The sequence below is a fragment of the Felis catus genome, chromosome B4, assembly GCF_018350175.1.
Source record: "Felis catus isolate Fca126 chromosome B4, F.catus_Fca126_mat1.0, whole genome shotgun sequence".
Classification (NCBI taxonomy): Eukaryota; Metazoa; Chordata; class Mammalia; order Carnivora; family Felidae; genus Felis; species Felis catus.
Window position 1 is genome coordinate 18851833 of NC_058374.1, and position 25845 is coordinate 18877677.

General features: G+C 34.7%; 1 protein-coding gene and 1 long non-coding RNA gene across 2 annotated transcripts in view; one reads left to right on the forward strand and one right to left on the reverse strand.

Annotated features, from left to right (window-relative positions):
* MALRD1 (MAM and LDL receptor class A domain containing 1) overlaps positions 1-21991 on the forward strand; it is a 768730-nt gene extending 746739 nt beyond the window's left edge. Inside the window, exons 40-41 of the mRNA XM_045062650.1 lie at positions 18839-18914; positions 21678-21991. Of these exons, the coding sequence (XP_044918585.1) occupies positions 18839-18914; positions 21678-21758 (157 nt within the window). The 3' untranslated portion in view covers positions 21759-21991. The remainder of the gene's footprint in view (positions 1-18838; positions 18915-21677) is intronic.
* Positions 1673-8776, reverse strand: LOC123386458. The gene is made up of 3 exons (XR_006600333.1): positions 8339-8776; positions 6350-6538; positions 1673-1800 (listed from the first exon to the last, which is right to left on the reverse strand). It is a non-coding gene; the product is annotated as an uncharacterized LOC123386458 (long non-coding RNA).
* Positions 21992-25845: the final 3854 nt, after the last annotated feature.

Here is a 25845-nt window from a genome sequence, read left to right on the forward strand (position 1 = left end):
CTTAATATAGGAGATGAGAAAAAGGCAATTGTCAAAGTTGATTTGAGGGTATTGTACTTAGGCGCTGTATGATTGGTAACGCCACTAACAGAGATCCAAAAACTCAGGACTAAAGATGGATTTGGGCAACTGGAAGAAAACTATTTTGATATTCTGTATTTTCTTATGTATAAAAGCCAGTCTTGCCCAAACTATAATCATTTACAGGCTGCCCCCACAATTTAGGGCCTATGTATTATGTTTACTATCACTCTTATTTATATATTTATCTCTAGTTAGATTTTTTTTTTGTACTGAGCCTTCTCCTAAGAAACACTAATCATGAAAGCATGGTTTTGAAGTGCCATCCATATATTTTTGTCCCACCTTTAATATAAAATATAACTATAAGGTTAAAATGTTAATATTGCACAAATTACTCCTTCTTATAACCCGCATTACACCTTCTACATAATGGGAAATAAATAATAAATTATTTTAAAGTTTTCTCCCATCCCCAAAACTGCATTATTCAAACAGAATATTGAACTTGGTTCTTTAGGCCCTGATTATTCTCTGGTTGTAATGTAACTGTATTACACCTTCAGATATTAGGGTGTCTTCAATCTGAGTGGTGTCCTACCTTTATATTTGTATTATAATTCCCAGAGATAGTTAACGCTTAAATTTGTTTATTTATTTTTGAGAGAGAGAGAGTACAAGTAGGGTAGGGGCAGAGAGAGAGGGAGACAAAGAATCTGAAGCAGGCTCCAGGCCCTGAGCTGTCAGCACAAAGCCCAACACAAGGCTCAAACTTACAAGCTGTGAGAACATGACCTGAGCTGAAGTTGGACACTCAACCTACTGAACCACCCAGGCACCCCGAGACAGGTTAAGGCTTATTTAAAAAAATTCCTAAATTACAATTCAACTATTAGACAAGATAGTTGACAAATCTATTTGTATGGTGGTCTTGACCAAACAACTGATGGTTAAAAAACAACAATGTCTGGAACTCACTCATAATTCTATTTGTAGATAAATCTCCGGAAAGCAGGGACAGCATTATTTGTTTATCCTGTACCCAGCCTAACAGAAATTATGAATTTCATAAATAACATGTAGGGCAGATGAAAAATCAGATGGTTTGGATCTGTAGGTTTACAATAATATATGAGTCTTCGGACTGAGGCTCTATGGGCTAAATACGCCCAAGACATAGAATGAGTGATTCCAGTTGCCATCTTTCCAGACTATAATGGCCAAGAACTTATTAGTCAAAGAAATATAGGGCAAGTTTCCAGAAATGCTATGTTTACTTCTTCCTTTACCATAGAAATAAAATGTAAAAGGGAAGACTTTCAAAGGCTAATCACAAAAGTGGTATCCTCTGTGAATCTTCCCAGATCACCTTGGACAGAAAGAAGTAACCACTCCTAAGCTTTCAAAGCTTTGTTCTCAGCCTTGTTTTTCACTTACCATATTGACTTTTGGTTTAATGCCTCATAACATATTTTGAGCCTCTTGATGGCAGGATCCTTGTTCTATTCATATTTATATTCCTAAATTCAACAAGTAGCTATTAGGAATTCATTTCAGTAATGATTTTATTGAATTGAATCTTTCAAACTATTTACCATAGGGTGTTGGAATCCAAATGAACATTTTATATTCCAAAGCAGTATTTTACTTGCCTTAGTGCTCTAGAATTTATTTGTACTAGAATCCTTGCAGAAGACTCTAAACATTGGGATATCATTGTTGGGTTTTCCTGAAGAATTTCCATCCAGCTTGACCGAATTGTATCATATTCTGTGGAAGCTGAAAGCAAATAAAGGAATACCAAATGATGCCTACATGTGTAACCCTTGGAAGACTCATTAATGAGGCCCATGATGGGCTACAAATTCAGTCCATAATCAGAAGCTTAAATCCTAGAATATTAATAACAAACATTAGAGGATACCAAAAAACCTACAAGTATAATCATTTAAAATTTATGGGAAAAACTGAGCATCCAAAAGCCTGGGAATTTCAGGAAATTGAATTTAATTGAAAGAGTAATTGTGTCCGCTCTCAATACTGTCCTCATACTAGACCATTTCATTGAGATGTCTATCCATATGACAGATTTTGCCCTGAAGTTTCTGAAAACACTGCCTGGTATCTGACACCTAATCTTATCAATCTGATTGGTAATCTGATTAACAATTTTATTTATATTATTACTCTCATTCTATTTTCTTAGAGAAATCTTTTCCAAATGAGTGTATAGATGAAATCTTTTTAAGAAAGTAATATTCATATTTTATACAGGAACAAAATTAGAAATTCCATTTGAATTTATAATACATTTGCTATTTGTACTAAATATCTAGTAATTCTTTAAATAACTAATTCCCTGATCATTTAAGATACTGACTAAACAAAATCAGTTTATATGCAATTATGAGTAATACAAGTCTTGAATAATGCAAGCTTTATGGTATAAGTGTGTATATTGCTGTTGCTAACTATCCTATTTCAAATCTATAGTCATTGGACACAGACTCCAACTAGTCTAATAAAATCTGTGTAAAACTTATAAAGTGCACTCTACTGCATAACAGCCCCATGTTCTAATTATTTGATCTGAAGACAGGCATTTTGCCATATTAATACAGGTGACTGTTTGGTAGAAATAGTCCCCAGGGAAGGATTCAAGGACCTTCACAGCAACCTGTCCCTGTTTACTGTAAATCTTACATAGCAAGAAGACCTTATTTCATTTGTTTCCTTTGTCCAAGAAATCAAAGTGGATGAAAGTGTTGTAGGAAAATCAGAGTTGCTCCTCGAAAGAGGTAGCCTGTTTCAATGAGAAAGGACAGGATGCAGAAGATAAGTGAGGGGGTGTGTTATCAGTACATCATACAGCTTTACCACGGCATGCAGCAGACACATTCAGCACCTTTGGAGAATCAGAATGCTAAATGTTTTTCTTCATTAGAGTTTACTAAAGGGTAGGATGGGATCAGTTTCATAATTTTTCTTCAATAATTGCTTTGCTATCCTCCTGAGAGATTCTTTTCTGCTTTCAAACCATATTTCACACGATTTCCCCTTAAAGCATCCTTAGGGATACTCTTACTAGTTCAACAATCTGTTTACTGTGTTAAAATTTCTAGCTCACTAATGAATCAAAAGACAGAATGACAACAGAATGTAAAAGACCAGTTTATATGCATCTTTATAAAAACGAAACCCATAATTCATAAACTGTTAGCAACCCATCCATGTATTTGTTGGCAAACATTTATTAAGCACCTATTTTGTGGTAGGCATTGTGCTAAAGATGGGAATACAAAAATAAATAATAATTTATACTCTGGTGAAGAAGGAATATATAAAAGCAAATAATTCCAATTCTTCAAGAAGCATATATTAAGCACATACAGTCACTTCCTGCACAGAAATGGAGAAACACAGGTAAAGAGGCTCATGTTGCTTCAGAGGTGAGAGTAATATGGTGGAGAGATTGAAGGGTGTGTTGTATTTATCAAATCTGAATTCATGAACTAAAATCTACCAGATGGAAAGGAGGAAGAACATCACAAAGACAGAACAACTTGTGTAAAGGCACAAATTGTGACAGAGAACAGCATGGTTAGTGTGAATAAAACACAGGTAATGTAAGAAAAAATGGTGGGAAATTTATTGGGCATCAACAGGGAATGATTATTTGCAAGAAACCTATATAAAATGCTAATTTGTATGCTTGGGTGCTTATAATTTCTAATTATGTTTTTAAAATAGGCTGTTTGAGAATAAACAAAATACAATTTTATTTTCCTATTTTTTAAAGTATAAGCTAAACTTATTCATAGATCTGAGAGCTTTAACTGTATATATTAATAAATCCAAAATAGAGTACATATATATTTTTAAATGTTTATTTATTTATTTTGAGAGAGAGAGACAGCAAGGGAGGGGCAGAGAGAGAGGGAGACAGAGAATCCCAAGCAAGCTCCACACTGTCAGTGCAGAGCCTGACACAGGGCTCGAACCCACGAATCATGAGATCTTGACCTGAGCCAAAAACCAAGAGTCAGACACTTAACTGACTGAGCCACCCAGGCATCCCCCAAAATAGAGTATATTTTTAAAAATTTGTGGAAACTCATGAGTCATAATAAAATAAGCCCATTTTTTTCTAGACAGATTTTCATATAATGCTGTAAGTTTTAAATTGTCTAAAAAGATTTAAAAAGCGGTAAGTTGCTAGGTGATTGCTAAGGGAAATCATGAAGACTGATAATTAACTTCAACATTGCAATCAGTTTCAATCAAAGAGATTATGTATCTAAGAGAATTCAATAAGGAAATTAGAGAGAGTTTTCATATAGAGCAATTTACATGGAAAAATATTTCATTCCAATTAAAAAAGTACTATATGTTCTGACAGTAAAACGCACCACACGCACTGGAATACAAAGAAGAGAAGTTTATCTGGCTCCAGAGTGAACGAAGGGTCTGGCCAGTGAAGAGAGCACTTAAGAGCAAAAGCAAGATTTATGAAAAAGCACAGCCCTCCAAAAACTTTAAGTAGTGCAGCAAGGCTGAACTGTAAACTTTGAGAAGAAATGCTAACAGAGGACAATCAGGAAAAACTGGTGAGGGGGGCAGATTTTAGCTTAGGCAAATGACTTCCCAGGGGTTGGGGCAGGGTGGTACAAAGCTCAAGCAGGGGAAATGCCTCCTGGTATCCTCCAAATTGTAAAACCATCTCACCTCCCCCAAGATTCTAATACATAACAACTTAATGAAGATCAATTGGGAAATACAACAAAGTGCCAGAAAAGAACTTAAAATTATCTTTAATGTCACATTAAGAGGGGCGCCTGGGGGGCTTAGTCGATTAAGCATCCGACTTCGCCTCAGGTCATGATCTCACAGTCCGTGGGTTCGAGCCCCACATCGGGCTCTGTGCTGACAGCTCAGAGCCTGGAGCCTGTTTCAGATCCTGTGTCTCCCTCTTTCTCTGACCCTCCCTTGTTCATGCTCTCTCTCTGTCTCAAAAATAAATAAATGTTAATAAAAAATAAAAACAAATAAAAATAGTAATGTCACATTAAGGATACATACGGTTACCATTTTGATGGATTTTCTTCCAAACTTTTGTCAGTGTGCACACACATAAACACACGTGCACACACTTGCATCTTGAAATCTGAGTTGTTGTCTGCAATTTTTTTTCCCTATGCTGATCATTCTCAAATATTTTACTCTCAAGATATCTTTTTTACATCTTTAAAAGTTATTGAGAACCCCAAAGAATTTTTCATGTGGTTTGTAGCTAGGGAAATTTATATTAAAAATTAAATTTGAGAAGAATTTTAAATTATGTTAATTCATTTTAAAATACATCCACTAAATGTTAAGAAAAAACACATATTATAAACATAATTATATATATATATGTTATACACATATAATATACATAACATTTTATGAAAAGTGACCTTTATCAACTATAGAACTTATGGCGTCACATTTATAGGGTAAAGAAAAAGGAAATATTTTTAGAAGAGATAGCAAAATCTTACTGAAGGAAAAGTATGTGTTAGCAAGGTAAAGAATTCAATCTTACGTATATCTGTGTGTATATATGTGTGTGTGTGTGTGTGTGTGTGTGTGTGTGTGTGTGTGTGTGTGTGTATTTTTTTTTTTCAAAAGGGAGGTATATTTTCATATCTTTTTGAGTAATCATGGATAGTTTTTACTACACCAAAACTTGACATTGTGGTAGTTTCTTAAGTGTAGTTGTAAAGTGGAATCTGAAATCCTATCAGTAAAGTTTTTGCATTGTTACATTAAAAATTCATTGGTCTATCTAGCACTTTGTATAGATCTTTTACCTATGTATGATTTTGTAGTGTCACACATTTTTCATTTAGAAAATTACCAGTTCAGTGAGTTATGTAGCTTGTCAAATGTTGAAACAATTCATTATGCAACTTAAGAAAAAAATCTCATCAGACAAGTCTTAAAAATGATGGGAAGCTGTTGTGCTCATGATAGAAAATGTAAGTTTTTCAAAATTCTAATTTTTGTATGAAAGTTCAGATTTCATCATTAGCAAGAGATATTGTCAGGTATTTTCTCTGAGATTATCAGCCTTTCTTGTTCATTTCCAATAAAATGTCTGCCAAATGCTCTAGTCTGAATGACCACAGGTTGTAAGTCATTCTTTTAAGTACAAATGTTATTCCATGAAAAAAGAAGTTAGTTTAGCATGCAACTCAATCTTGCAGTGCTTTCCACAAGGTAACATGCACTTTAATATGGCATAAAAGTACTTTATGCATACTTCTCATAATATTAAAAAAATTACCTGAGCAAGTTGAGATTCAATATAATCAGTTTTTGTTGTTTCATCAGGGTCGTTTTGAAATGAAACTGACTTTTCAAAAAGTTTACTCTGAATATGTGGTGGTGAAGAATGCAATGTACATGTGGGTACCATCGCCTCATGTCCTGCCAAGGCCACTGACAGTTTTACCCATCACTGCATTTACACCATCTGTGCAAATATCAACACAATGAAAAAGTCTGTTAAAATAAAAATTCATTGATCTAGCTCACACTTTGGATCTTTACCAATGGGTATTATTATTATTATTATTATTATTACTTTGAATTTGTACACCTCCTTAAGAGGTCCTAGGACCCCTAGTGGTTCACAGACCACACTTGGAGAAACACTGCCCTTAAACAATTATTACCTGAAAGAGCTATTTAATGTTCTCTCAAGTATATGTATCATCATTTAACCATTTTCCTATTATTAGACATTTAAGTTGTATCTAATGTTTCATTATTACCAATAATTTGTGATGAGCCTCTTTCTGTATAAATCTTTGTCTTCCTCTCTATTTCTTAAAGATTGACTCCTAGTAATTTTACTAGGTCAGGAAAGATTCTCAGAGTGTGCTATCAAACACATTTCCACAGGAAGCCCAGCTCTGCATCTGGTTCGCATTAGGCAGCTGTGAATGTGCTAACACTGCACTCGGATGAGGAGAAGCCGAGTAGAGACTACCTCACGTTGGCAGCATGGGGTCTCCTTAAGGTTAAGCTACAGGAACCTGGGTCAGCTTTATTCATACTAATTGTGTCCATATTCCTGGGCACGTTCCCATTTAGGCACCCTGCCACAGCAAGATCGCGTTGAACAGTGACAGGTTTTGTAGTCAGTGATATTTATTTCCTGCCTGAAGAGAGTAGGAGAAAAATATGGCAGCTGCTGTATCATGTGAATGAGTTTAGCAAAATTCAGTGTCCCAGTTGTTTGGTTTTGTGACCCCAGATGATTAATCCTTTCCTCTCCTTTTTGTGGCATTTCTGGTTATGTTTGCAAACCCAATTCTTTCTGAACTTTTTCACCCAAACATTTGGTTCAGCTTGTTCCTTAAAGAGTTGGAAATGAAAACTTGAGGTCACAGACATTCCCCCCTAATTTATTCCTGCTTTTTTAAAATTGGCTTGGTTCTTCTTTTTCCTTTTTTCCCTCCTAGTTTGTCTTCTTAAAAAAAAAGTCAATATATTGCTAGAAATAGAGACTATTGTATCGTTGAATATTTCCATTTGCCACACTTCATGATTTTTTTTCTTTAGCAGTAGTCGGATTATATAGTATTTTATAGAAGTATACTTTCAATAAAAAAGTTGATTTAACAGACTCAACTTATTCTTATAATGCCTCGTGGTGTCATGTGATTTCATTCTACCAATAGATTCTTATAACACATTTAATGTTTGCTCTATAATTACCTAAACAAAAGTAATCTCGGCATTGACTTTTTTTTGGTAATAAATACAAACATATGAAAATGCTCCCCCAAATCAAATTCTCTGAGACACTGTAGTGCTTCAAGGATTCCATAAAATTCAGCCCCCTCCTTGCTACCACCTTCTTCTAGATAGTTTTTACTGAAGCACAAGTTGGTGTTCTCACCTAGACAATTTTTACTGAAGCACATTTTGGCATTCAGTGATTATTTTGAAAAATATCAACTGAAACAACCTAGTAAAACCCATTATGTCCTCTCTTAAATAATGTTGTGGGGACTTGTTACTCTTTTAGCCTAGATTACACCAAGAAGATACACAGATATTTACGTCTTTTCTCCTGAGTTAGAGATGTGCTACTTAAGTACCTGGTCTGTTTCTTCTTGAAAGTACTACCTATGTAGCTGATTGTCCTGTTAAAGTTTAAATTTAAATAATTTAAAGAAGAATCTGAAAGTCAAAGTTGTATCCTTCAGTTAGTAAATACATTGACTCTCATGATATCCATTTCATGTACTGTCCATCTCCTCACCTCTGGCTCTATTTTCCAGTTATCAGAATTCCTTTCTTCAACTTCCTATGTACTTCTTACTTAGTTTACATTCTTCTATTGTACTTATCTTCGCAAACTGCAAGGAAAATATGTCCTTACTACAAAAAGAACAAAATAAGGTCTAAATTTTATAATTTGTAATAATTCTCCTTAAAAACAGTTTATTCAAACTGGCTAAAATTTGAACTGGAAATGAACAGACAGCAGGTATAAAATAAAACTTGTTTAAGGCTTTGAGAGAAAAAAAAAGATGATATATGTGAATCATATGGCACTGACAACTGCATAGGAAACACACTACATCAATCTAAAATCAGGAAGCAAAAAAAATTATCATTCATTAATCTGTATGATGGGACAGAGAAAAAAATTAGTGGTACCCAAATTAAGAAACAAGTATTTCTTTAAAAAGATCTCTTCTTGACAGAGAGAAATGTGTTTAATGAAATTAAAAACAGATGAATAAGGGGTACCTGGGTGGTTCAGACAGTTAGGCATCCAACTTTGGTTCACGTCATGATCTCATGATTTGTGGGTTCAGGCCCCGTGTCGGGCTCTGTGCTGACAGCTCAGAGCCTGGAGCCTGCTTCAGTTTCTGTGTCTCCCTCTCTCTCTGCCCCTACTCCACTCACATTCTGTCTCTCTTGCTTTCAAAAATAATGAATATTTTAAAAAATAGATGAATAAAAGTGGTAACCCAGAAATACTTTATTTTATTAAGATTTTATATTTTCCTTTTATCTGAAGATTAGCACACTCAGAAAGGCTGAGGCATACTAACAAAGTCTTAAGACTGGGAACATTTAGAAAAACCAAATTAAATAGTTTTAAATGACAGAGGTGGAAACAGGAAGAGTAGAATTGAGATTTACCTCTGTGGGACACCACAGATTCACCATTCATCAGACTAAGCAAAACTTAACATAATAGGCATGATTCCCAGAATAAATGAATTCTATTTCAATCTCTTAAATGACTGTATTTCATAATTGAGATGGATCCTTTTTTTAAAAAAAGGTCACATGTACTTTTATGGTTAGAAAACATTTTTCCCCAGCAGTAGCAAATCAAATACTTCATAGCCTGGAAATTTATTTCAAGATCCTTGTATTTATACATGGATGTTTCATACCTCTCATTTTTCAGAGATACATATGACATATGAGGAACTCAGACCTGTATTTTTCAAATACTTTAATGAGTTATTTGTACCAAATTATTTTTTCTCTAATCATATGACTGTTTCAGTTTCTATGTCATAGAAAGAGATAGAAGGTCCACACCTATTCTTTTCCTCTCATCTTCAGGGAAGCCCCCAAATTACTCCTCTGGGCTGGCCCTTAATGAACTGAAAAATGAATGCAAAGAGAGGGCAAAAGTAGGCTCCTGGCTCACTTAAAGTCTTGGGCTAAGTGGAAGGCTCCATGACAACAACAGTAAAAATGATTACCTTTTCTCTCTGGGTATTGATGAAGTGTATTGTTGGGAGTGGACATGAGGGAACAGAACAGAGAGCAGGTTGGTGGATTTTGTTCCATCATCATTAATGCTTTGGAGTATATGCATTCACTAAGTTATTCTTTCTATAAATATTCAGTTGATTCCTACTGCACTAGGTACTGTGATAGAAGAGTAAACCAGACAAGACTTTATCCACCAGAACACTTGTGGTTTAGTAGAAGAGTCTCACCTGCCCTATCTGTAAAATAGGTGTGAACAAGATGACTGCAAAGGTCTTGCTAGCTCTTAAAATTAGTAAACTGATAGATTTTTTAAAAAGGATTACACTGATTATTATTACTAATTTGATACTTCCTTATTATTTTTATTTATCCCAATGCCCCTTCATTGAAATCAGGCTTTGAGGTCAGGAGAAAGAAGCAGGAAACTTAAAAGAAAGATACAGATACAAAAGGAGGGAAGAGTAAGAAAAAAAGGTAAAGAGAATAGCACTCAACTATTACTGGGCACCTTCTTGTGGTAGGCACTGTGCAGACATGTAATTTCATCTGAGAGACAGAAGTCCAGTAGCTGCCACACTCCAAAAAAAGTTCTAGAGGCAGGAACCATATACTGAACAACTCTGTAAGTCCAGGAACTAACACAATATTTTAGTACATAGTATGTGTCCTAGAATTATTGGACATGTTTAAATAAATATAAAATATAAACAACATCATCAACATTCTATCATTTGAACATCTTTAGAAATGAGTCATCACTTTGTAGAGCATAATTTTCCTTTAGGCACTTAACTCAGAATGATCATTTCTTGTATTTTAGAATATTCTTCAACATTTTGAAACAATATATACAAATAATTTCATTAGTGGAAGAATGAGAACAGAACACACACACACACACAAAGAGCAATATATTTGGTAAATAAATTATGTTTATTCCTTCAAATAACCTTGATAGCTGCATTACCTCAATTTCAGAGACAATAGTTCTCCATACTTTTTAGCATAGAGGTTTGTACAACAGAGTTTTATGATACTGTCCACATATATGTAACAGGAATCATCATGCATTGCCGTCTCAAATGATATTTCCTTTTACTTTTGTAATTTGTACTAAATTTTTGAGCTCATTTTCCTCTGTGCATTTTCTAAGCCTTTTTTTTAATATGAGAAAAAAACTGTGACAGCTTGTTCCCATGAGACAGTAGTGGGGACTAAGGTGTTTGATTGATTAGACTAAAAGGCTGACTGTTTGTCAGACACACAAATGACATACTAGTAGCTTAGAGAAAAACAGTCTGTTGTTAATAAAAAGAAATTAACCCACTGATAGCCAAAAATAGCAATTAATTGAGTAAGTAATGTAAGACACTCCCAATAAAACTAATTATAAAAGTGGATTACAATTACTAATTAATAAACTTCTGATGTGTGTAAACAGATGTTCATTTTGAAACATAGACTTTTCAGCAGAAACACTTTAGGCACTGTCTTTCCTATCATTTTCCTGACAACCATTCTTCAACATTCAGAGTGATACTTAATCTCACTGTCACCTTTACTTTCAACCTACATAAAGGTTATTACTCACTTATCGAGTCTAAAGATGGTCACATTAAGTGACAGTCAGATTCTACCATAACACTATGCAAACACTGCCATAATAATCTTTCTACTACAGTATCATTACAATTTAGTTTTATATTATTAAAGGTTTTATAGCCCCAAGAAGCTAGAGATAAATGTATTTATCAATAAGAAACTTAAACAGAAAAATGAGACAAAATAATTGGAAAGGAAAATATTTACCTATCTCTATTTACAAATGACATGATCATAGAGAATCCTAAAGAATCCAAAAAAAAGAAAGCACCTAAAGCAAATAAATGAATTCAGCAATGTTGCAAGATACAAATTCAAAACACAGAATCAGCTGTGCTCCTAAACCAGCAAGGAAAAAGCAGAAAAAGAAATTAAGAAAGCAATCCCATTGACAATGACATATAAAAGAATAAAATACCTGGGAATAAATCTAACCAGGGAAGTGAAAAATTTCTACACTTAAAATTACAAAGCATTACCAAAAGAAATTAAAGAAAACTTAAATAAATAGAAAGACATCTCCAATTCACAGAAAGACTTAATATTGTCAAGATGTCAATGCTACCCAAAGTGATCTACAGATTGAACATAATCTCCAACAACCTTTCTTTGCAGAAATGGAAAACTGATCCTCAAATTCATGTGGAATTGTAAGGGCACCAAAGAATCATAACAGTCTTGATATAGGACAAAGTTGGAGAACTCACACTTTCTGATTTCAAAACTTACCACAAAGCAAGCGAGCAAGCAAGCAAACAAACAAACCTTACCACACAGCTACAGCAAACAAAATACTTGGTATTGGCAAGTGAATGTACATGTAGATCAATGGACTAAAAATGAGAAGACAAATGTAAACCAAGCCCATTCAATGGGGAAAGAACAGTCTCTTCAACAAATGGTTCTGGGACAGCTGGATTGCTACATGCAAAAGAATGGAGTTAAACCCCTACCTCACACCACACAAAAAAGTAACACAAAATGGATGTAAGACCTAAATATAAGAGCTAAAACCATAAAATATTTAGAAGAATATGTAAGAGTGAATCTTCAAGACCTGGTATTTAGCAGTGCTATTTAATTAGATATTTATTAATTCATTCATTCAAACATAATTATACAGTGCTATATTAATTTCAGGTGTACAACATAATGATTCAGCAATTCTATGCATTTCTCAGTGTTCGCCAAGATAAGCATACTCTTATTCCCCTTTTATCTATCTATCCCCTCACTCACCTCCCCTCTAGTAACTACCAGTTTTTTCTCTGTCTTTAAGAGTCTGGGTTTTTTGCCTTTTTTTTTTTTTTTTTCATTTTGTTTCTTAAATTCCACATATGAGTAAAATGATATGGTATTTCTCTTTGTCTAACTTATTTCACTTAGCCTTATACTTTTTAGGTCCCACATGGCTGCCAATAGCAAGATTTCATCCCCCCTTTTTAAAATATTTCATTCTTTTCTTTTATGGCTGTGTTACTCCAATATATGTGTAACACACACACACATTACTTCTTTATCTATGTATGGACACTTGTGTAGCTTCCATATCTTGGTTATTAGAAATTATGCTGAAATAAACATAGGGTGCATGTATCTTGCTGAATCAGTGTTTTTGTTTTCTTTGGGTAAATACCCAGTAGTGGAATTACTGGATCATATAGTAATTCCATTTTTTTTAAGTGTTTTCAGGAACATCCATACTGTTTTCCCATAGTGGCTATCCCAATCTTCATTTCCATCAGGAGTGCACAAAGTTTCCTTTTTCCCCCACATCCTTTCCAACAATTGCTATTTCTTTTTATTTTAGCCATCCTGACAAGTTTGAGGTATTATCTCATTGTGGTTTTAATTTGCATCTCCCTGGTTATGTGATAGAGACCTGACACCATAAAAGTCCCAGAAGAAAACACAGGCAGTAATTTCTTTAACATTAGCCACAGAAACATTTTTCTAGATGTGTCTCCTCCAGCAAGGGAAACAAAAACAAAATTAAGCTGTTGAGGCTATACCAAAATAAAAAGCTTTTTGCATAGTGAAGGAAACCATCAATAAAACAAAAAAACAACCTACTAATTGGGAAGATATTTGCAAATGATATGACCTGACAAGGGGTTAATACCCAAAATATATAAAGAACTTATACAACTCAACATCCAAAAATCAACCCAATTAAAAAATGGTTAGAGAACATGAATAAACATTTTTTCATTTTTTTTAATTTTTTTTAACGTTTTATTTATTTTTGAGACAGAGAGAGACAGAGCATGAACAGGGGAAGGTCAGAAAGAGAGGGAGACACAGAATCAGAAGCAGGCTCCAGGCTCTGAGCCATCAGCCCAGAGCCCGACGCGGGGCTCCAACTCACGGACCGTGAGATCGTGACATGAGCCGAAGTCGGACGCCCAACCGACTGAGCCACCCAGGCGCCCCAATAAACATTTTTTCAAAGAAGATATACAGATGATCAACAGACACATGAAAAGATAGCAATGTATTCTTAGGTATGACACCAAAAGCCCAAGAAACAAACAAACAAACAAAGATAAACTGGACTTCATCATAAACTTTCATATATCAAAGGACATTATCCAAAAAGTCAAAGAACACCCTACAGAAGAAAATATTTGAAATCATACATCTGATAATAGTTTAATATCCAGAATATGTATCAACTCCTACAACTCAATAACAGAGAAAAACAACCTGATTAAAAGAAGACTTTTATAGACATTTCTTCAGTAAAGATATACAAATGCAAACATACAAATGAAAAGATATATAACTTAAATGGGGACTCAAACATTTTTTTGCCAACATTTGTAACATCATTCATGATAACCAAAAGGTGAAAACAACTCAAGTGTCTATCATCTGATGAATGAGTAAACAAAGTACAACATATGCACACAATGGAATATTACTCGACCATAAAAATCACTGAAGTTTATATACATGCTACGATATGGGTGGATCGTGAAAACATTATACCAAGTGAAATAAGCAGACACAAAAAGGTAACTATTATAATGATTCTATTTATGCAAAGTACCTAGAATAGGCAAATTCATAGAGACAGAAAGTAAAGCAGGGGTAAAGAAGGAAAAGGGGCTGGAAGAAAAGGAGAATGGGAAGAAATGGGAAATCATGGTTTAATGGTTAGAAAATTTCTATTTCTGGTGATGAAAACATTTTGTGAGTAGAAGTGATGGTTGCATAACACTATGAATATAATGAATGCCATTGAATCATACACTGAAAAATGGTTAAAATGTCAAGTTTTATGTTATATATTATATATATACATATACATATATGTACATATACATATATGTACATATATATACACACACACCACAGTATTTAAAATTAATAATAAAATTTTAAGAAACATTTAATTACATGTTTATATGTGTAAATTTTTATGGTGTATGAGTTATAATTTAACAAAGCTGTTAATAAATACATATAATAAACATTTATCTCAAAGTCATGTTTAATGGATGTAACATAGATGAGTTTTTGTTTTTAGTTTTTCTTCATTGACCATTTACAATAATTTCAGATACCTATGATAAACACTTCCGTGTTTTTTTTTTAATTTTTTAACATTTATTTTTATTTTTGAGAGAGACAGAGCATGAGCTGGGGCAGGACAGTGAGAGAGAGACACACACAGAATCTGAAGCAGGCTCCAGGCTCTGAGCTGTGAGCACAGAGCACAATGTAGGGTTTGAACCCACGAACCACCAGATCATGACCGGAGCTGAAATCAGATGTTTATCCAACTGAGCCACCCAGGTGCCCCAATACTTCCATGTTTTTAATCAACACTAAAACAATTTTGTTGGTTAATAAGCCATGAAGTGAATTCCTTTAGAGTTATACATATGCTCACTAAATTTAAAGTGGAAATTTCCATCAGAATTATGCTAGTTCTACACTGACATCTCTCTTTAGCCCACTCAAAATGCCACTGTATACAGTGTCTGTACATATTGGATATAGAAGCTTAATAATAATTTAAGTGAATGAAAGATTAAGTTATAGATGGAAAACTCATGTGATCCATGCTACCTTTTCTCTCTACTCTGAAATTCTAAGTCAATTCCTTGCTGATTCCTGAAGGTGGTGAGATTCTTTGAAACCTCAACTTTATTAGAGCCATCTGCCTATTGACAAATACAGTAAGTTAAACATAGCATATTTTAGCCTAATACAGGTTTATCACTGTACCATACAATGTTAGAAATGGCAGAAAACTTGATAATCAAGCATTTTGTTTTCCTCATTTTAATTTCTATCATTTCTATCATTTTTTTCAATATATGAAGTTTATTGTCAAATTGGTTTCCATACAACACCCATGCTCATCTGAAAAGGTGCCCTCCTCAATACCCATCACCCACCCACCCCTCCCTCCCCCCCCCCCCCCATCAACCCTCAGTTTGTTCTCAGTTTTTAAGAGTCTCTTATGCTTTGGCTCTCTCCCACTCTAACCTCTTTTTTTTTTTTTTTTCCTTCCCCTCCCCCATGGGTTTCTGTTAAGTTTCTCAGGATCCACATAAGAGTGAAACCATATGGTATCTGTCTTTCTCTGTATGGCTTATTTCACTTAGCATCACTCTCTCCAGTTCCATCCACGTTGCTACAAAAGGCCAGATTTCATTCTTTCTCATTGCCATGTAGTACTCCATTGTGTATATAAACCACAATAAACTCAAAATGGATAAAGGACCTGAATGTGAGACAGGAAACCATCAAAACCCTAGAGGAGAAAGCGGGAAAAGACCTCTCTGACCTCAGCCGTAGCAATTTCTTACTTGACACATCCCCAAAGGCAAGGGAATCATTTCTATCATTTTAAGATTTCCTTATTTCTATCATTTTAAGTAAAATTATGTTTGAATATCAAACATAGATAACTGATACAGATGGAAAATTATAGTACTTAAAATAGTAAACGTATGGAGTTGACACTAGCTAGAAATTTACTTAATGGAACCTCTATGGATGATGGGTAATATTTTACCCTATAAACAGGAAAGCTATTAAGAATTAAGCCTAACAATTCAGAAGTTTCTAATGTTGGGAGACATAGCTTTGATGTGGGAAAAACAGTCATCTGTGGTTGCTAATAAACATAATTTAAAGTAGGAAGAATTTACCATTGCTCACATACTACTCATACTGTGACCCTTTCCTCTTTTACTACAACTTCACATCCTTAAGTATCATCTTTTTTTCTTTGTGGTCACCCAATCCCCAAAGGCTAGGCACCTATAGTTGTTTTTTTTTTTTTTTTTTTTTTTTGCTTTTGTCATTTTAAGAGAACATTAGTTAAGACCTAAAATTCTCTCAGAAGTAGCTCCCATAGCTGAATTTAACAGGACTGGAAGATTGATCAATTTACCTTCCTTCTGCCTGCCAATCTTGGTATAGGTCACCTGGGGTCCCAGCAAAGCCAAAAATAATTGTCTCACATCAAGATCTTTTGTGTTGCCTGTTCCTCACTTCTATCCAATTGACTTCCAAGCCTATTCCTTCAGTTCCCGGTTGTCTGTCTGGCTTTTGGATCATCTGTCCTGTCTAACCCTATGGTTTAGATTTCCTCTTGCTTCCTGATTCCATGCCTGATTTCAGCTGAGATTAATTTTTCTGAGCTGTGCTGAGCTGTGTCTGCAGTTGTCTGATCTTTATCTAGTTTCTAATTTCCATTTTGTTTTGTTACTCCCTACCCCCATGTTCTCTCTCTCCAGCCTTGGTTTTGGCATCTTGAAACTTCTCTTCAACTCCCTACCCAGTCTCAACTCTAAAAGCAGCCCTGCTGAGGCCTGTGCCTAACTACATCATTTACTGAGCTTACTACTCTGAGAACTTTGATTTACTAGTCTTGGAGGAGGGAAAGGCAAAGAATCAAATACCATTTATCCAACCTAACTGTAGCAACTCATAAGTATTCACTTGATACAGTTAAGGAATTAACAGATACTTGTTGCCTCACTATTTAATAGTGTCTCTATGATTTCTTTCAAATAATAATCCACAAATATAGATGGTATATATGTCCCTATGCATTGATAGCCACAGACACAGTAAGTGTGAACTGGTTAAGCTATTGAATATTTAAGCCAATTGTATAGAAATAGTGGAAATTAGGAAGCTTTGAAGACTGAATCCACAGGAGAAATGTATTGCCAATAAACACTATTACCCAGATTAGGCTGCTGGACTCACTAATACTGTCATTTCTTAGAAGAGGATTATGTGGTTTGGTAAATGACAATAAGAGGTTATAACTCTGACAATTTCTTTTGAAAAAACAAATGAGTAAGAGTTTCGTCTTCATAACCTTTTCCCTTAGGATTTACAGGTATATTATTGACAGACTTATTGCCATTATACCCTGACTAGGCATACATACACACACACACACACACACACACACACACACACACACACACACACACACATATATTTATATATGTTTGTTTTTTCCCTCCTGGCTGCCTTCAAGACACTGGCAAGTATCCTACAATTGGTCTTCCATTCTCCATTGTGTGTGTGTGTGTGTGTGTGTGTGTGTGTGTGTGCGCGCGCGTGCACGCCATGTATGGGATCGTTCCAGAAATCTTTAATGAAGTATCTTTAGTTATCTGGTTATATTTTTTTGTTCTTGTCATGAATACATTTTTTATTCCAGTTGTGGCCAACTATTCCAGGGCTTGTTGTCTTCTAATAAGTCTACTGACCCTTAAGTAATTAAGAATAAAAAGAAAGTGATCATTAGGAGTGCAGTTAATCAGAGTAAATTAAGCAGACCTAGACCACTATGTGAGATTTTCAAGGACATTATCAAACACATATTTCTTATGATTCATTAAAGAAAAAACACTAACGTTAAGAACTCTTCAAAACACTCATATTTCCATTTATTATTTAAAATGTTAAACACTGACTCATTGCTATAGATCTTTGTAACAGACACTGTCATGAAAAATAGTCCTCAGGATTTGGTGGTTTGGTACTTTTGAAGTCTGAGGTGGCCTTTCCGTATAGGCAGCACTTTTTAATGTTGTATCCTTTGTATTACTTGAGTAACATTTTAAGAAATCAACTTTAATACTGATTTATGCCACTTTTTATTTGCCTGTGTTTATTTGGATCTAAATATCCAGAGTTCAAATTACATTTGCTTTCAAGAATGTGGTTGCCTTGGTGTCCTTAAAAAAAAAAAGAAAAAGAAAAAAAAGAACTTTACTTATGATAATACATTCATAAAAATAAGTATGCTGTTTAGACAATGTGTCTCTCAAATATGTCTATCAGATAATAACCTGAAAAAGGACGGTGCTACATTTAATACTTCTTCTTCTTCTTCTTCTTTTCTTTTAATTGCCCTGTGTGCTTTAAGGAAAACTAAAGCAAGTGTTAACCAAGCATTTGTTAATCCAGTTTATGGGAACTGGAGGGACCCAGAGAAAACGGAGGTAAGTGCTAATGGTGAATTGTATTGTTTCAGAAGCAGAAACACACACACACACACACACACACACACACACACACACACACACAGGGTCATCTGGACATGTTTCCACATCATGGCTAAGAGGAATGTTTTAGCAGAGTCAGTTCATTGGAAATGGGAAGGAATTTCAGTTGCTCTAAATGCGCAGTGAGAATTTTCCATTCCAGGACAGATTCAGTCTGCTTGTAAAGTCAGTTCACTGTTAAGTGGCTTTGTGGTCACTATTCATACTCAACGAGAGCTGACAAATCTGGAAAATATCAGTTTAACCCAGAGTATTAGTCAGCTACCCGTAGTAACTCTTTATTGACTGTTCTTTGTATTCTCTTCCCAAAGACAAAAGGGAGGATAGCATTCTGTGCTCCCTTTAAATTCAGGTGTGAGCAGTAAAAGGCTATTACCTGATAACTCAGAAGACTAAAGGAAAAATTAAAGTGTATTACATCTTTCTTGGGCCTTTTTAGGGTCATTCCTTATTTAGTGCAATAAGTAGTCTAGAGGGAAAATGGGCAATAAAATCTTTTTCATCTCTTTAAGTAGATAATATGAGCATTCATTTGGGTATAAAATAGGATTAGCCTGACATGTCACTTCTTATCTATGAAAACCTCCTTACATCCGATTTTAGAAATATATCTGATTCATTCTCTTGTCAAAGTGAGCATATAGAAAACAAAGTGTTGATTCCCCCCCCCCCATTTTTTTTAAATGAAAATAGGCCATGAACAGTCGTTACCATTACTGAAATGAGTAACAAGGTGCCAGATCAGACAGTTTCTAGTAGTTCTGGAGAGTTGGTTGATATGGCTGAAGGTTAACACAACACTTGACTTTTTTGTGTGTTTTATTTACTAATGATGTCGTACATACTTTTAGTATTGTTTGGTAGGAAGGAAAACAAGAAGATATTTCACAGAGCACAGAGAGGATTAATTTGGATGGGACGTCAAGTCAATCAAGACACAGCAAAAATTAAAATGTAGCCCCTCCAATGAATAAATAAATGGATATTCAAGAGGCCTAATGTAATTTATCTTCTTGGCAAAGTAGATATGCATAACACAAAGCTACTTCATTTTTAGTAAAGGAAGGAAAATTTATTTTTTTTAAATCTTTAACATTTAGTATCTGAAAGATATAAATGATATAAGAAATAAAATGTAGCCTTTTAAATTTAGCATTTTTATATTAATATCTTATAAACTTGTAGTAATTAAAAAGCTGCTAGGAAGGTGTTGTACATCTATTTCTTTCTATTGAGAAATGGCTTCTCTGGCACACAGGTGGGGGTTCATATCAAAGACCCACCCTTCAAGGTGCTTTCAATACTCTACTATGTATGCATATGAATGCAGTCAGTGACTCTGGAGAACCTTGGAAACAATTTCCTTTTCTCTATCCTAATCAAAAACAATTCCTCTTTCACATTTTTTTCCTTTCCATTAAGAAAGGCTAGAGAAGAAATCTGTCACAGTTCTTGAACTTTGTTGCTGCTTTGATTTCTGTTGTTTCAGAAACAATAACTTTATTTTAAACCAATGTACCTTTCCTGACTTTGTAACAGTGAAATTGACTTCTCCAAAATACTCCTCTAAAAACTCAGAGAACATTCTCATATCCTGATATAGAGAGAATAGTATAATGAAATGCTGTATATCCATCACCCAACTTCAGTAATTGCCAACCCATGTTCATTCTTGTTTCACCTCTACTGCTACCCATTCCCACTACACATCCGAGTGGTGATGGTGGTTTGCTTTTTTTTTTTTTTCTTGAGACTTTGTTTTGTTCAGAGCTGTTTTAGGTTCATAGCAAAATTGAGCAGAGGGCACACAGAGCTCTCATATATCCCCTCCCCCGCCTCACACACACACATGGCCTACCCCATTATCAACATCCTGCACCAGAGGTGGTACATTTGTTACATACACAAATCTGTACCTCCATATCATCCAGAGTCCATAATTTACATTAGGGCTCACTTGGTGTCAACCAGAGTATTTTTAAGCAAATCCCAGATATCATTTAATTTCACATGTAAAGACTTCAGTTGTACCATTAAGGAACAAAGACTTTTAAAAAATATGACCATAATATCACAGGTAAACATTTAATAATAATTCCTTGATATCATCAAATATTCAATGTTCAACTGCTGTTGTTGCTGTATTTTTAAAATCAGGATAGATATATGGTATATACATCCAAATTGACAGGTATGTTTCCTAAGACTCTTAACCTCTAGGTTCCATTTTCTTTCTCTCTCATGTTTTCTTTGAGATTTATTTGTTGAAGAAATCAAGGTGTCTGTCCTAAAAAAAACTCCACATTTTAGGTTTCCTAATATATTCTGTAAACTGTAAGTCTCTCAACTAAAAGCTGGGGTTTTTTGTTGTTGGCGGTGGTAGTGGTTGTGTATTTTTTTTTGTTTTGTTTAACTCAACTGTGATCAATACAGCAGATTTAGAGAAACCAGCACCCTAGAAAGAGTCAAGATTCTGGCCACTGCACTCCCCTGTCTCACCAGAGGTGAGGATAAGGCAGTCCTATGCCCCAATGGCCTTGGATATACACACCAACATTAGGCCTGTCAACAGTGCAGGCAGTGTGGACTAAAGGTATTAGGGAGAGAGTCAGGAATGCTCACTTCATTCTGCATGATCTAGAAAGAGGTCTGTTATTTTAATGCCTAAAATCCTAACCTTTTCAATGTGTTTTTCTTTAGAGTTCTGTATACTCCTTCTCAAACCCGTTATATGGCACAACATCAGGATGCCTGGAGACCATATCTAATCATCTGAAATAGTACCATCAAGATCAAGTATGATCTAGGGTATGTAGTTTATAGAAAATTCTAGTCTGTGAAATCTGATGGAAACTCATCTTATGCAATGGTAGAAATAGAAGGGATTCAGAATACTAATTATTACATTTACAAATAAATTTTCTTACTGAATATATTAAATGTTTTCATGGCATCTGAATCAGAACCTTAAGTTCATTATACATCTGAATATTTTAATAAAATGTTCTAATTGATGTTCTTGTTTTCCTTTGATTTTATCATGGTCATTTAAAAAAACACAAATCAAATTGCTTTATATCCTGAATATTAAATAAGTTTTAAAATTCTTATTTATATGAGATAGAACTTAGAAACAAAAAGGTGAACTAATTCAGCATACAAGCTAGCAGGCATGGACAGATCATAGTAATCCTAATCCAGATAACCATGAGTAAAAGATATTTCTGTATCTGGAAAAAAATGTGAAATTATCATCCTAAACTTGCCTTTATTCAAATAATTATTAACACCTATCTTCATTTAAACATAAAAATAATACTGAAATATATGAGTTATGAAACTTTGGACCACAAGAAACTGAAAATCCCTACTCCTATGGTTTAAATAATGTGGCAATTACTGGGGCGCTTGGGTGGCGCAGTCGGTTAAGCGTCCGACTTCAGCCAGGTCACGATCTCGTGGTCCGTGAGTTCGAGCCCCGCGTCGGGCTCTGGGCTGATGGCTCAGAGCCTGGAGCCTGTTTCCGATTCTGTGTCTCCCTCTCTCTCTGCCCCTCCCCCGTTCATGCTCTGTCTCTCTCTATCCCAAAAATAAATAAACGTTGAAAAAAAAATTAAAAAAAAAAATAAAATAATGTGGCAATTATTATGCACAAAACCGGGAAATTGGGAGAACACTTCTTTTGATTGGTTATTGCAAAAGCTCCATGCCTTTAGCAAGGACTCTGGTTATTTACAAGTTTCAGTTCATAGGCTATGTTCTCAAATTAGCTCCCTGACAGGTTAGATGATAGCTACACAAGCTGCATCACTGTTGTATTCCCAGTGAAGTTCAGAGGCAGAACAGGGCCCATTTTTTTCTTATATCTTTTTACCAACAAAAAAACCCTTCTCAGGATGCACTCCCAGAAACAGCACTCTTATTGGCCAGGAGAGACATGGAGCCCATGCCAAGTCAACCTCTTCAAAGGTGATGAGGCCAACATGGCTGGCTGACACCCTTCACCTGTAGGCTGAAAACAGACCTATGAAGCTCACTGACAAGTATATGAAGGTAGATCCGTGAACAAAATCAGAGGACAGTTAGGATCAAGGGGACACAGCCAGGAAGTAAGCAACCATCAGCATCTGTTCTAAATAAGGTCAGTTGTATTCAGTGTAAGTTGTACTACCAACATTAGTGCCTTTTGTGAGAATACACTGGAAAAAATACATATTATTGTTGATCAGCCTTGCAATAAATTTCAAATTTTATCCCAGTTAATTTTTTGAAGCCCATTAACTATATTCTAGTTGTGCTCTCTATGAATACCTTTTCCTAACTGCTGCTTTCCTACTGACATCACAATTTCTGGTCCTAGAAAACTTCACACAAAAGAGGATCAGTTATTCTTGTTGTTGAAGTCTGGCCTCTGGCATTGTGGGACATAAGCATTTTGGGAAGCTGCATTTATTGTAGCTTAAAACTATCAGCCAGATACATTCAGGATCTTTGCCTAAGCTTATAGAACAGCAGAAGGTTAAAATCTAAATATGGTTTTGTAAAGGACCTCAAGGCTACTACATGAAAAATGCAGTAAAAGTGCAATTAAAAAAAAAAGATAATAGCAATGATTATCCAAATTAAATTGGCTTGTTTCACAGGAATATTGAGGGAATTCATGACCTCATATTGAGGTAGCTCCAAACTGAGGATAACAACAGAAAATCAACAGACTAGAAATGAGGGTATTCTTAGTTAAAATTATCTTCAGGTGCAAGTTATGTGCCCCTTAAAATGTTTAAATCAAACATTTTGTGAGGTCTTATAAATACACATGGCAGGGGCACCTGAGTGGCGGTTCAGTGTCTAATTCCTGATCTCAGCTCAGGTCACCATCTCTGGTTGGTGAGTTCAAGCCCTGCATGGGGCCTGTGCTAACAACGTGGACCTGCTTGGGATTCTCTCTCTCCCTCTCTCTGCCCCTCCCCCTGATAGCTCACACACTCTCTCTCAAGGTAAATAAACATTAATAAATAAATAAATATTGCAATTCTATGAAACTTAAAGAACAAAACTGATTTTTCTTATCCAGTAGATAGAAGAAGTATGTGCTTATGTTGTTTTCATCATTTAATGTGAGTTTCAGAAATAAAAAACTTATTTTTATTTGCATTGTTCTTCCTCTAACTTACTGATGTAAATCCAAATCTTCCCCGTTGTGATTTTAAAAATATAAAAGAAATAAGAAAATAGAGAAAGAAAGAACAAGAAGAATAGAGAGTTCACAATTTATATAATTCAGCTTTTAAATCATGAAAAGATCTCAAATTTCACACCAGAGAATCCAATGAAACCATTTTTTTTTTTAAGCCAGTGGATGTCAGAAGAATGGATACCAAAGAGTACTACTGACAGATTCTTAGAGCTTTTAGTGCACAAATATTTAAGACAATATCTTGTTAACTGGATTCATGTGACCAACCTATTTCCCAAAATATACTATAAGCAGATAATAATGTTAATAACAATAGCAACAAGTGATAAGTACTGATTATCTAAAAAATACTGTTCTAAGTATTTTAACATGTTTTAACTCAGATAAATGTAAGACAGCATGCTGTTGACTATGCTAATCAGCCACATGTGGACATTTAATGTGAAATTTAGGTTAACTAAAGTTAAATAAAATTTTAACAATGCATTTCCTCAATTGCACTTGTCACATGCCAAGTGCTCAATAGCCATGTGTTGCCAGTAAACACTATAATGGAAAACACTGAGAACATTTTCATCCCATAAAGTTCTCTCAGCACTGGTTTAGAACAATGTTGAAATATTTTCTTATAAATAGCACAACAGTAATCTCTATAAACCTAATAAGTGATAAAAATATTTCCCAATATATGTATTTCAACTAGAACTGACCAATTTCTAGATTAATAAATTACAAATAAGACAAGGCATATTTATCTGTAAGCAAACTAGCAAATATGTGATAACCAAGTACAGGTTAACACTGTTCTCTTGACATATAAATGTCATACATCATTCTATTATACCATTTCATCTTTGCCTATTCCTGTTTCTACATTTAGATGGTACCCTGAAGAAACTGTGTAAGAATTTGTTTTGCTCTATTAATCTTCCTGACCATCAATCATTTTTCACATAAGTCACAATAAGAACTGAAGATTCACACATCCTTTAAATAACTTCCTTGTGTTTAGCATGTTAAGGCCATGTGCTTCAGGTAAACCAACAGCTATGTTCATGGCAATATCTTTTGCAGTAAGTAGTCTTAAATTTAATTCTTAAAAATAAGAAACAGAAAAAAATCCATAAAAAGACTGTGAGATTTTTTGTTTGTTTCCAACACACCTCTTAAAAATAAGATTTCAAATATGTATTTTCACTGTCAAACCAATGACATCTTTTTGAAACTTAATGTTATTCTGGTTTTCTTTGTATCAACTTGCAAAATGTTCTCCATTTCACTGCTAATGTGTCTATCAACTAATGCAAGGGTTAATATCTAAGTCATCATCAAACTCAAGATCCTGCTCTTTAATTATTACAAGTGGAAAGGCAACACACTTCTATAAGCACCCACTGTGAAATTTCAGTGAAACTAGACACACACATCTTGAAATGAAGAACTCTATAACTATGAACCAGTTAAAGCAGTCACAAAAGTAAATAACTTAAAGATCCACTTAAAAATGGACACTGATTCATGTCATTTAACATTCTGATCACAGTTCATGAGTTTGAGCCCTGCATTGGGCTCCACACTGACATCATGGAGCCTACCTGAGATTCTCTCTCTCTCTGCTTCTCCCCTGCTCATGATCTCTCTCTTTCTCTCTCTCAAATAAATAAAACTTAA